This window comes from Kryptolebias marmoratus, linkage group LG14, assembly GCF_001649575.2.
Source record: "Kryptolebias marmoratus isolate JLee-2015 linkage group LG14, ASM164957v2, whole genome shotgun sequence".
Taxonomy (NCBI): domain Eukaryota; kingdom Metazoa; phylum Chordata; class Actinopteri; order Cyprinodontiformes; family Rivulidae; genus Kryptolebias; species Kryptolebias marmoratus.
In genome coordinates, this window is record NC_051443.1 from 24,621,576 (window position 1) to 24,634,401 (window position 12,826).

A 12,826-nucleotide genomic window follows, 5' to 3' on the forward strand; every position below is an offset into this window, starting at 1 on the left:
CGTCAGCTCGCAGTCTCCGAGGTTCAGCCGGATGTCGTCCAGTCCCACGGAGCCGCAGTCCCAGAAGCTCCTGCAGGTGCTGATGAAAACCATCTGAGGAACAAACGGACCGTCAGCAGAACCAGCGACCCATCGGGCCGGTGTTCTGACCCGGGTTTAAAACTGAATAAAAAAAACGGCGTTAAGAAGTGGCTTCATGCTGCTCATATGAGGGGAAAACGGGCCGTTTCATTTAAAATAAATAAAGAAAATCAACATTTTTCTTGTTTGTTATTTTTGACCTTTCAGTAGCTTTTGTTTGTTTGTTTACTGAAATTTAATAAACAAATTTTGATTAAATGTTGGGATTGTCACAAAGAACAAACGATAAAACGTGGTCGTAGTCCGGATCACGATCCAGTTCCTACAACAGCTTAATGACCCGAGGCGGACGTTTGAGGTCCCCGGTGATGACATCATGATGACGTCACACAGTGATGATGTCATCAGTCTCACTATAACATCACAATAACGGGTCTTGGCAGTTTGAGCTCTCAGTTCTGCTGCTGGAGGAGGTTCTACAACCTGCTGGGTGCAGTTTTTGTTTAAAAATAATGACACGGTTGAATCTGTTGAATGTTTTTGTCCACTTGAGGTTAGCGTTGAATGATTTTAGAACCCGATTAAGACCCGATCCTTTTTATGGAAAATGGTGGACTTTCTTCTTCCCGGCGCTGCAGTTAAAATCTGGTTTAATGGGCTGATGGTTGAACAAAAACCAACAATGGTTTGTGTCAGACAGAAGAACCGAGGTTCAGGCTGAAGGACTCGTTCTTTAGAGGAACGGTGATAAAGTCGGGCGTCATCGGCGTATCGGTGTTGAATGGCCGGGCCTGAGGAGTTGACGTAGATTCTAAATGGAAAGGGTCCCAGCAGCGGACCCTGGGGAACTCCTGTGGTTTGTTGAACATGCGCTCAACAGGAAGTCCCGCCTCTAAATTTAACTTTAACTGTGTTACTAGAGAGGACCCGCCCAAACAGGACGACGATCCCAAACACAAAACTACAACCGAATGGCGAGGGCGTTTCTAAAATGTTCTGAGGGTCCTGTCGGTCGCCTTCTCTTCAAACGGACTTGTTGCAGCCGTCAGTTGAGTTCCACAAGTCGAGAAGGTGCGAGGAAGGGGAGACGCCTCGGCGACCTGTGGAACCAAACCCCGAGGACCAATTCAGTCCGATTCCAAGCGAGAATTTGTGTATTTTCCCGCCGTTTTGTGTCTCCAAGTCGACACGGGCCACGCCTGCAAACCTCAAAGAGTGGGCCAAACTCCCTCCACAACCATGCGACGGATGCAGAAAACCACTGCTGGATCAGGTTTTATTACTCTGAATCTGGATTCTTGGTTTAGTTTTTAAAGTCCTCCCCCCACATTTTCTCCGCTCAGATCCTCTCACCTTGGCCGGCTGCGTCGTCTGGAAGGTGACGTCGGCGGAGATCCAGATCCCCCTGGACCTCTCCGCCTGGCTCCAGATCTTCTCCTGCCGGCCGTCCTGCTGCTGCAGCAGATACACCGCCAGGGCCTGCTCCGTCTGGTTGAAACCTGGCGAGAGCGAGACGAGTCAGGAGAAACGAGGAGGAGGAGGAGTAGGCTAACGCGGGCAGAAGAGCCTCACCCCTCAGGGAGAAGTAGAACCTCAGGCAGAACTTGGTGTTCCCCGGCAGAGCTGGACTGATCACGCGGCTAACGTAGCCGGCGCGCGGGCCCAGGCGGGAATGGGCCAACAGGAAAGATCCTGCGGGGAGAAAGGCAGCTTTTATTTTCCAGCTAAATCTCTCTTCCCATCTCAGCTCACAAATAGTTTCCTTTATTTTCCTTTTTCCCCCTCTCACATCTGAGGCCAGCGGACAAAAAAACAAAAAAAAACAGATGAAACCTTGACTGTTAAGCTGGTATATAAAACCGGCTTTCCTGGCAAATTAAAAAAGTCCACTGTTATTAGAAGATATCAGCTAACAGATCCAGTTATCTGCTGCTTGGACAGATGGAAGAAAAACCACTGAACCGAACAGCGGGGATGATGTCTGCTTTAAACAAAAAGAGCTTTAAAAGCCGGGCACTAACCTCGTGATTTCTCAACAACTGTTTTTAATAAAAGTGGGTCGACGTGACTTTTTCAGACTCACTTCGAAGCAGATTAAAATAAATAAAAATCAACCTGTGATCTTTCCATACAGAGGTCATAAAGAGCAGCTTCAGCTGAAATATTCTCTGACTTTAAAACCTCAAAGAACATCAAAAGTATAAAAGTAGATTTATTTAGATTCTCCTCACCGGCTCCAGTGGTGTGGTCTCCGTTCCTGAAAATGTTCGGCTTCACAGAAACTCTCCTCCACGACGACCCGGTGGCCCCGTCCTGGACGTAGTGGCAGAAACCGGACTCGAAATCGCAGTTGGCGACGGAGGGGTCAAAGGTCGGCTCTGCGGACAAACAGAGGAGGTGGATCCCACGCTTCTAAACGACCCGCTGGCGTCGGTTTCGTCGGCGGCTCACCTGAGTCGGCGCTGCACAGCTCCTGCGAGAAGGAGATGTCGTCCAGCGCGACGTGACCGCCTCTGGGACTGTTAAACGCCACTTCAAAGACCACCTGAAGGTCCACGCAGACGCATAGAAACACATCGACTGAGCTGCAGGCGAGTGGTGGGCGATATAACAAAAAAAGGCCACAGTGCCACCATCGAATAGAAACGTTAACGGACAAATCATAGTTGCTCTCCAGTTTGGATCTTTCTCTCCATCCTCTCAGCTGTTAGATTGTAAATACTGATCAGTAAACAGCTGGAACTTGTTATTTATTAGTATTAGCAGCTTTAGCTAACCTGAACATTTCCAGGCCTCCTCTTGATGCTCAGACAGAACTTCCTGCTGTCTTTCAACCACTTCCTGCCTCCATCTTTATCTTTCTGCCTCTCCATCTTTAGCTCTCTGTCATCAGATGACAACACGACTCACACGAGTCTCCTCTCTGCTGGGAGATTGACAGCTGTCAGTGCTTGGGGAAGTGGGCGGGGCTTACGGCACGCTGCAGAATGAGCACTTTCTCACATTTAGCCGCCAAAGTCACGAGATTTGTCGCTAGTCGCTTTAAAAAATGCTAGAGGGATCTGAAAACTCGCTAAATATAGCGTTAAAGTGACAAAAAGGCAGTGGCGTGTGAGGGCCAAATGCGGGACTTTTGGCTGTCCCGCACATGGTGATGTGGGACAGGGGACAGGGGGGCTAAATGCGGGACGGTTGGCAAGTATGTAGGAGCTGAGGTTTTCCCAGGCGATTCTAATGCATCAAAGCTGACTCCTCCCATCTCACCCTTTCATCTCACAGTGCAGAGGATCCACTGACCTGTACCGAGTACGGCGCCTTCAGGTCCACCTGCACAGGCAGCCATTCTCCGAGCGCCGCGCTCCAGTCCTCCTGGCTCTCCAACCCCGCCCTCCACAGCTCCTGGTACTGGCCCAGGCGGTCCCGGGTGAAGACGGAGAACAGGTTTCCCCTGTCCTCGCTGCGTTGGTACTGAAAGCTCAGGCACCCGGACATCGGCGCCGTCGTCATGGGAGACACCAGCTTGGCGACCTCTTTGAAGGTTTTGGCGTAGCCCGAGTCCACGTACATGAAGTGACCTGAGGAGGACTTCAGAACCTCACGGGTCTGCCGCGGTTTCATCTAATTGTTCCCGCAGCGTTTAAATTACTACCCTCCAACCTGAAGATGCTCCTGATTACATGTTTACTGCTTCCAAATCTACAAGAACCTGCTGGTTTGTTTTCCTCAGGCTAAAAAAAATTGGATTATGTTCCCCATTCCTTTACAGCTAACCTGCACACACATTACTGCAGACTCAAAAATTAAACAACATCTCTGGTTTTTGGAGTCTAAATGATCTAAAATGATACCGACAACGACAACATTTATCGGGTAAAAACCTGCGGACCCAGTAGAAATCGGACTCACCGGTCTTGTTGTGGTACGTGTGGTCATTGGGCATGTGGTTGTGGAGCAGGTGGACCCCCCCTCCTCCCACGTACCAGTTCACGTTGACGTTCCACTGGTTGTTGTAGCCGCACAGGTAGGGCTCCTCGAAGTCGCACTCTGCGGTCAGACGGGGAAGAGATCAGCGAGCAAAGAACGCAGTCACGGGGCAAACTTTAGAAAGTCATCTGGTCCTTAATGGGTCAACAGGTCAGCCAAATAAAACAACCATCACATCTGTCCATTTATCTAACAAAAACTGAACCAAAATACTGAATCAGTGTTTGGAAAAACTGGACCCAGCAGGTTGTAGAGCCTCCTCCAGCAGCAGAACTCTCAGTGGGTTCCTGGTTGTGGAGGAGTTGTGGCCCACTCTTCTTTCCAGCGTTGCTTCAGCTCATTGGTTTCTGCTCAGCTCTCTGAGGTTCTGATTCTGGACCGTTCTACTGTGTTTGGGATCATCGTCCTGTTTGTCGGACAGATGGCCTCACATCTGACTCCAGAATCAGCCCAAACCATCAGCCCTCCACCACCGTGCTGACAGCTGCAGTGCATTCTGGGTAAACATCTGTCCTCTGGTCTGCAGAGGAGCCCAAACCATCAGCCCTCCACCACCGTGCTGACAGCTGCAGTGCATTCTGGGTAAACATCTGTCCGCTGGTTCTGGTTCTGGTCCAGAAGTCTTCTGGTTCCTTCAAGTCGAGCTGCCATGTTGTTTTTAGAGAAAAGAGGCTTTAACCTTTGACCTTTGACCTGCTAACTGAGGCCTGAGATGGAGCTTGTTGCACGGTCTGACCTTCAGGGTGAACCTGGTTTGATTGGCAGCTGTCTGAAATGTTTCCTCTTGTGAATAATCTTCCTCTTTGTAGAACGATGGACTCTAAATGACCTTTGACCCTTCCCAGACTGATGAGCAGCTGCTTCTCTAGGGGTCATTGCTGTTGCCTTTCCGCCCCGGCAGAACCTGCTGCTTTTCCAGAGGTGATCAGCTGATCCTGAACCTCTGAGATCCTGTAGAAGCAGCGTATTTCTGTATTTTGGTTCAGTTTTTTCTTAAATAAATAAATGATATCGAGGTATTTACTCCCTGTTGTTTATTTCGGGTTTTATTACCTAATTTAAAGACTTGAATCAGATACATAAAACAAGTCTGGGCCTTGTTTTTACTCTGGCTGCATGTAAAATCCAATCTGTGCGAGGCTCAGCGTCGGAGCAGATGGTCTTCATCAGGACATCTTCTGTGTTTTTCTCTTTGGTCTTAAGATGAGTTATTTACAGACTGTATGAAGTCACTGACCCAGGCAGTATCCAGGGCTGATGTGGATCTCGAGGATGGCCACGCTGCTCCCCGGTCTCAGCCCAGGTTTACCTTCGATGGCGATCTAATCAGCAACACATGTGAGGCAGCAGTAAGACAGGAATGAAGGGTCAGAAGGTTAAACACGGCTCACATGTGAAAGGCACACGGGATACATTCTTTCAGCCGGTTTAACGGGAAATAAAAAGCCGTTTTTTTAAACTAGGAAAAGCAGATTTGTTCATTAAGATGAAAAGGCTCCGACAGCTGGTCTTAGCTGTCCACCGCTGCTCCGTTGTCTGTGCCGAAGTGTTTATACGCTGAGGGGCCCACACATGGTGCCGGTCCTGTCAGCCTCTATAAACACCAGCCACGCTCTTTCCACCGTGTTTATATTATCATAAAACCACTTCATATTGGCCCTAAATTTAGCATCGACCCGAATCTGTCCTCACAACAACGGGCCGAGAAGATTTCAGCCGCAGTTTTAGTCAATAATTAAATCCTATAAATATGAAGATACAATGAAGATTTGATCATTTCTATTAAAGAAATGGGTGATTTACTGTAAAATTACAAGGTTTCATGACCTTTTGACGCTTGTGTCCCTTTAGATTTCGATTCCTTTCTGATAAATCCTATAGTTAGGGTCGGTTTGGGTTGATTCCAAAGGTTTATCAGTTGTAGATGGGTACGGTACATCTCCATCTTACATTAAAGATCTTATTGCTCCATATTTTGTTAACAGAGCTCTTCTCTCTCAGACTGCAGGTTTCCTTGTGGTTCCTAGAGGTTCTAAAAGTAGAACGGGACGCGGAGCTTTTAATTCTCAGGCTCCAACTTCCAGTTTCTGTCTGCAAGGGCGACACCCTGTCTGCTTTAAGACTTTCCTTTCTGATAAATCCTATAGTTCGGGTCGGTTTGGGTTTCCTGAGTTATCCTATAGTTCTGCTGCTGGAGGACAAACTGTCCACATGTCCTCGCTCTGCTGCTGTCTTTAATCTCTGATGTAATTATTTCTATCATTAACATGTTTTTCTTTGTCTTTCTTCCCATAGGAACCACACCCGGACCATAGGAACTCCACCTATTGCAAACAGATTCGCGGCGATAAAAACAACAAGGACTTCTCTCAGGGAGGTTTAAAGAAGAAAAATTTACTTCCAAAAGCACTTTAAATGTTTCTTTCCTAACCTTTCTGTAGACTGATGATAGTTACTTTATATTTTACCCATAAAGTTTTCAATCTAAAGGTTATTTTTATGCATTCCTCTATTTATTTGTATCTGCTTGAGTTTTAACATAAAAATCCAAAAGTTTCCGTTTGTGTTAAAGTGTAAACACATAACTGGTGCAGGAATTTAGTAATGAACATTTTTTGTTTTTAACACCAAATGGCTTCTCTGCTGTCATGACATGGTGCTAATTATCTCTCTCGTTCAAGTCGATCCTCTGTTACTCATGGCCGACAGCCAAAGTAAAGCAGCTTAATGAGTGAGAAAACGCCGACAGTAAGAAATATATTCCAACTGGGATTCAGTTCGACACTTCAGGCCACTGGGTTCGTCCAATCTGATGACTTCTGTCCACATTCATGAAAGTTTAATAGCGTCAAAGCAATGCTGCGGTCTTCTCTGGAGCGGTTCGGGGTTGGAGGGGTTGTTTTTCCCGAGGAGGAGGCAGGAATGCAGAGGTTACCAGGAGGTGTGAAACATCCACATCTTGACTTAAATTTCATCCCAAGGGGTGGGCCTTCCTGGTCCCCGAGGGCCGCCGTCCTGCAGGTTTTACGTGTTCCTCTGCTCCAACACACCTGATTCGAATCAGTGTGTCATTAACAGGCTTCTGCAGAACATGAAGAGGTGATTTAATCACTGAATCAGGTGTGTTGGAGCAGAGAAACATGCAGGACGGCGGCCCTCGGGGACCAGGCATGTCCACCCCTGCACAGTATGGATCCTCCTCTCTGTGCTGCTGATTTGTTGACATATATTAGGATGTTTCTATACGCACAGATCAGAAAACTCCCAGCACACGCCCACCTGTGGCTCGGATTGGCTGATTGTGCTGATCTTCTAACCCAGAGGTGTCCAATCCTGGTCCTGGAGGGCCACCGTCCAGCAGGTTTTAGTTGTTTCTCTGCTCTTCAGCAGGTCTTTGAGTTCTACAGAAGCCCGTTAATCACTCAGATGCGTCAAAGCAGAGAAACACCTAAAACCTGCAGGATGGTGGCCCTCCAGGACCAGGATTGGACACCCCTGTTCTAACCGATCATTCCTCATGAGCCGCCTGTGAAAAGTGACGTTGCGCCCAGGACCAAAGTTCAATCACTGCTTTCATTGCTTCAAGATGGCATCAGATTTAACGAGCAGCTTACCCTGTAGGGCTCGGTGTTGTTCTGCAGGTCCACGCTGGCGATGACCCAGCTGTCGGACTGCGCCTGGCTGCTCCACAGCGGCTGGTCGAAGCTCCGGCCCTCGGCGCGCCTCAGGACCTCCAGGCGTCCCGACTCTAGGATCTGGTAGACGAGCCTCAGGCAGCTCCACTCGTCGTGCTCCAGCAGTGGACTCAGCAGGAGACCCGCGGCCCCTCTCTTCGGTTCGAGACCCGAGCCCGAGCTGCCCTCCAGGTCGTCGTTCACGTCTGCTTCAACGGCAAGAAAGTGTCCTGAATGAGACCAGAGAGACGGAGATGTCAGGGTGTAAATGGGACCAGAGCTATGATATTATAACAAACCACATCATGAATTATCGTGAAAAGGTGTCTGCAATATCCCTAAGCAAGGAGAACAAAATGGATGCCAGGAAGTCCTCAAAAAACATCAATTTTGAGTTCCCTCAATAGCTTTGTGATCTCTGTCCAGTTATTAGAGGCAAAATTCCTGTTAAACCACAACAAACGTGTCAAGAAAGAGCCGATCACAAGAACCCAACCACTGGAAATGAATAAATTTAATCAGAAAGGTAACTAACGAGCCTGGAGAACTCCGCGGCCGAGTTTATTTAATGTGTACTTTAACACAAAGCTGGTCTATGTGCACAGAAAAAAAAGACTTGGCTTTAGGAAACATTTGTAAACAGTTTGTTTGTATTTTTGCCAAACGGCAGAGAAGTCCTCAATGAGCGAAGGAGGCTGCGACGGTCGGTGAACGACGTTTCTGAGGATGCCTCCAGAACGGATCCCGGTTTCCTGGCGCGGGTCGCGGAGGCTCGCCGTCGTCTTCCTTGAGTTGTGTTTCCTCTCAGGAGCTCTCCTCTAACCGAAAACATCCGAGGCTACAGTCTAAAATGTCCAGGTTTTGATTAATAACTATTATCAAAATCTGCTCCAGATCTGCCAAACCTTCAGTTCCGAAGTGTACGCCGGTAGATTTAATAATAACTGTGGCGGCGGCTGCCAAGGTGGGTAACGAAGTAATCTGTTTGGTCTAAAATCCAGATTTGTGAGCCAGGATTTTCAAAAAGTGGCCGCTCGTAACGCCGCACGGATCGACGGAATTCAGTGAAACGGAAACAGAAGATTTCCCCGTTTTGAGCCGGCAACTAGTCCCCAACAGTCAGCGAGACGCCGCCACGGCGAAGCACGGCGGTGGCGGCACCACGCTGTGGGGGAACGTCTGTCACCAACACGGCCCCGGGAACGTGATCAGACTCGAAGGAACGGGGTTCCTTGGAGAGAATAAAGACGAGGATCGACCCTTCAGCCCAACCAGGACCCAGATTCTACCGCCGAGGCGTCGAGCGGTTTAGGAGCAAACATTCGTAACGCGCCTTAAACCGAACTGAGGGTTTAACTTCAAGAAGACGTTGGAGTGGTTTCGATTGTCTATGGGGAGGATTACCACTGGTGCATTTTTATATTTTGGTTTTAACCGCTTAGAATACTCATTCTTTTGGACTGATTGTAATTTAATAAAATAGGGACTCTGTCAAAAGAAAACCATTTATAAGGTATCTTGTGTTAAAAATGCATCTTTCTTTCAGTTAAAAACCAACATGTTGCCATTTGGCAGACACCAACTGTCACATTAATCACATTGACATTGACTGGAAAGTCATTTTCACACATACTTTCGTAATAAAACCAAGCAATACAGTCTGGTTGTAGAGTTTTTTGCTTTTGTTAGCTTCAGTATTTTGATTTTGAGGGACAAATGCTGCAAAAAAAAGACACTTAAACTGATTTAATTTACCCGGTTCAAACTGCAGAACGGACCAAACACCAAGCACGTTCTCAACAGATTTGTTTTAACATAAAACTCAAATTATAACTCAGAATGAAAAGATTGAAGTCAGAAAACTCTTGGTTAAATCTCAATCAAACACTCAAACCAGAAATAAACTCGTCCCACCGACAGTTAGGCCAAAGAAAATGTTTCATCGTGTTTTTATTGTCAAAAAACTGGGTTTTTATTTTGCATTTATCAGACTAAGACTCAATCACGTCGGAGCTCTTTTTGGGATTCGGGAAAGAATAAAAAAAGGGGACTTAAATGGGTTCAACACGACTTCACTTTGTCTGTTTTACAAAAACAGAAACCGAGAGGAGAATGAATCAGCCGAAGCGCCAACTGCAATGAAGGGATGGAAACAGAGGAGGAGAAAGTAAATTATTGGACGAAACGCCGCGACGGCCGGGCAGTTTGCAGACGAGTGTGAGCGAAGACTGTGGTTCACGAAAAAAATAGGTTAATGAGACGTTTTCCAGCACGGTGGGAGCAAAATGATGCCACGATCGGAGAATGTCTGCTTCCTCTGTCAGATGGTTGTAAAGTTTAGTTTAGCTTCGGTAAATGTTTCAGGACTATAATCACTACATTCAGACACGGATAAATTTGATAAAAGGTCCCTGAAATAACTTGAAACGAACAAAAGTAATGAAAAGATGAAAATGACTGGAAATCAGTCACTGCTTTTAAACTGTGGGTTTTAAAAACCAAACTAAGAAAACTGGCCTTGACAAAAAGGATGGTACCCATAGAAAGGTTCACAGGTGTCCTCAGTCCTGTAATCAGTCTGCCTGGCAGGTAGTCACAGGGCTGTTTGGTATCACGGTGTGTGACACACTGAACATGGAGGACAGGAAGCTGAGGACACAGATGTCTCAGGAGCTCAGAAAGACGACGACTGAGCAGCAGGTTGAAGGTGAAGACTATCAGCTGGACGTCCCTGAGACTACAGAAAGTTCGGGTCCACAGGACTGGAGACGACCTCCCTGGACGTGTCCACAAGAGGACGACTGAGGACAAACTGAAGAGACAGATAATACGAATGATAACCGAAGTGCTTAGAACAGCTTCCAAAGAGATTAGAGGTGAACTCCAAGGTCAAAGGTCATCAGTGTCAGATCAGTCACTGTTTGAGGAGGACACCAAATTATAAAAAATTGAGACTAGAATTGACCAAAATCCATTTTGATGAACAACGAAGCTTCTGGGAGAATGTCCTCTTTGGACAGCTGAGACAAAAGTCCCATCAGCTCTGTGTCCACAGACCCAAACATGAGACAAAGACCAGAACCCTGAACCTCCAGGGGGACACGGAGGAGGCTCGGTTCTGTTCCGGGGGTCCAACGAAACCTCGAGACCATCAAGGCCTCCTGGAGCCAGATGTGCTGCTCAGAGTCAGAAAGCTCGGTCTCTGTCTCAGCTCATGGGTCCAACAGGATCATGACCCAAAACACCAAGAACGGGTCAGAACCAAACATTGGACCGGTCTGAAGACGCCTTCTGAGCCCTGATCTAAATCCTGCTGAACATCTGTGGAAGGAGCTGAAACATCTGGAGGAGGATTCAGACCTGAGACAGCTGGAGGAGTGGACCAGGACACCTGAGGACAGCTGAGGACAGCTGAGGACAGCTGAGGACAGCTTTAGAAGTTGTGCAGCTAAATATTAAGGGTATAAATCCATTTTGTCGAGTCAAGTTTCATGAAATGTTTTTTTAAAACCGTTCTGTTGAACCAAATTTGTCAGTTTCAGGTTATTTCGGGGACCTCTGTGTCTTCTTTCTGTATCAAAACGGTCCAAACAGATGTTTCCACGTCTGAAGGTCAGTCTGTCGTAACTCCAGACTCCAGGAGGACAGAAACATCTGTAATCACATCAGTAACTTCAGCAGAGCAATAAACTAATAACTATGATCCGAGCGGAGCCGATCTGCCACGTTTATGTTTATTAAAGGAGATGAATGACATCAAACATTAAACCCTTGAGGTGATAATAAGCTGAACCTGATCCTGCTGCTCAGGCACCAATAATCCTCCAGTTACAGGCGAAATGTCGTGCACGAACTTCGCTTTCAGCGCTGAGGGTCTTGGTTTGTTTTTGTAAATGGTGTGAAAAAAAAAAAAACGCGATCAATGATGTCAGAACCAGATGCATCGCAGTAATCAGACGCCGCCGAGCGTAAACGGGCCGAGCTCCATTCATCAAGCCTGCCTGCGCTACATAAATAGACAGAGACGCTACTTTGATATGGGCGTGTAGAGCAACTCATTCATACATCAGCTGCAGCACCGGCCCCCTTCGGGAACGCCAAAATTTGCCGTTTCACTGACTCCAGATGTTCAGAGATGCTGGAATCAATGCGGACCAGATGGACCTCTTTTCACCAGCGATGCTTTAGTGGTGCGGCCAAAAAAAAAAAAAAAAAACCCCCCGGCACTGAAAAGAGCCGCTGGAAGTGTTCGACAGAGCAAAAGATGAAAGTACCATCTCGGTGCAGGGTCCAGCTCGCGAAGTCCGCGTCTGACGTGTACCCGCAGGTGCTGGACTCGAAGTTGCACGAGCCTGGCAGCAGCAGGTCGTGGGCTTGGACGGCGGCTTTGGGCGCAGGAAGGGAAAAAGAGAGGCAATGGTAAGTATGAATCATCCCCAAGCTCCGTTAGGAAAACCGTGCACTTGTGCACCAGCACTGGCACGGCTGTTAGAGGAGCACTCACCGAGGAAAGTCCAGAAACACACCGTCTTCGCGGGGACAGAGTCCATGACTCGAAGAGAAGTCGCGATGCAAAAAAAAGTGGGAATAAAATAAAAGTAAAGTTTGTTTTTTATTATTTGAAGAATTTTCTCGTGTGTTGCCTGAGTGTCTCTCCAGCTCGCAGACTGGCAGCACACTGCAGACGGTCTGCAGGAGGAGGAGGAGGAGGAGGAGGAAGGAGGGGAGGAGAAAAGAAGGTGACTGATGAGCTGAAGGCAAACTGGAGGAAAAACAAAGAGAAGGGAAGAGCTGGGGGATAAAGGGAAAGGACTCAAATAAAGATCAAGATTAACCCAAAAACACAAAGTTTGTCTGCTGAAGCGTGACGACGGATAGAAAATCAAAGATTCAGCATTTCCTGACTGAATGCACGTCACCCGCTGCCATTAAACCCAGAGTTTTAAAGTAAAATCATCTTTAGGTGAGAAAGAACAGAGTTGAAGCTGCTTCGGTCAAACCTTGGAAATAAATATGAGCTGACAGGCTTAGAGGACAGGCCGAGGACGGGCCGGGGACGGGCTGAGGGACGGGCTGAGGGATGGGCC

The 12,826-nt window shown here is 47.5% G+C and overlaps 2 protein-coding genes across 3 annotated transcripts in view; one reads left to right on the plus strand and one right to left on the minus strand.

The window, feature by feature from the left end:
- slc30a5 (solute carrier family 30 member 5) overlaps positions 1 to 7,823 on the plus strand; it is a 17,754-nt gene extending 9,931 nt beyond the window's left edge. The window contains exon 17 of one of the 2 annotated variants that reach the window (XM_037979471.1): positions 6,361 to 7,823. The gene's annotated coding sequence lies outside the window, so the exon portion shown is untranslated. Of the gene's footprint in view, positions 1 to 3,360; positions 3,802 to 6,360 lie in introns of those variants that run through there. The other variant, XM_037979472.1, reaches the window with a different exon arrangement.
- Positions 1 to 12,436, minus strand: part of LOC108229099 (MAM domain-containing protein 2) — a 14,303-nt gene extending 1,867 nt beyond the window's left edge. Inside the window, exons 1-11 of the mRNA XM_037979473.1 lie at positions 12,244 to 12,436; positions 12,014 to 12,124; positions 7,680 to 7,969; positions 5,303 to 5,387; positions 3,988 to 4,125; positions 3,379 to 3,656; positions 2,533 to 2,626; positions 2,313 to 2,459; positions 1,654 to 1,773; positions 1,435 to 1,580; positions 1 to 93 (exon numbers count right to left, since the gene is read on the minus strand). Coding sequence (XP_037835401.1) covers positions 1 to 93; positions 1,435 to 1,580; positions 1,654 to 1,773; positions 2,313 to 2,459; positions 2,533 to 2,626; positions 3,379 to 3,656; positions 3,988 to 4,125; positions 5,303 to 5,387; positions 7,680 to 7,969; positions 12,014 to 12,124; positions 12,244 to 12,289 — 1,548 coding nt within the window. The 5' untranslated portion in view covers positions 12,290 to 12,436. The remainder of the gene's footprint in view (positions 94 to 1,434; positions 1,581 to 1,653; positions 1,774 to 2,312; positions 2,460 to 2,532; positions 2,627 to 3,378; positions 3,657 to 3,987; positions 4,126 to 5,302; positions 5,388 to 7,679; positions 7,970 to 12,013; positions 12,125 to 12,243) is intronic.
- Positions 12,437 to 12,826: the final 390 nt, after the last annotated feature.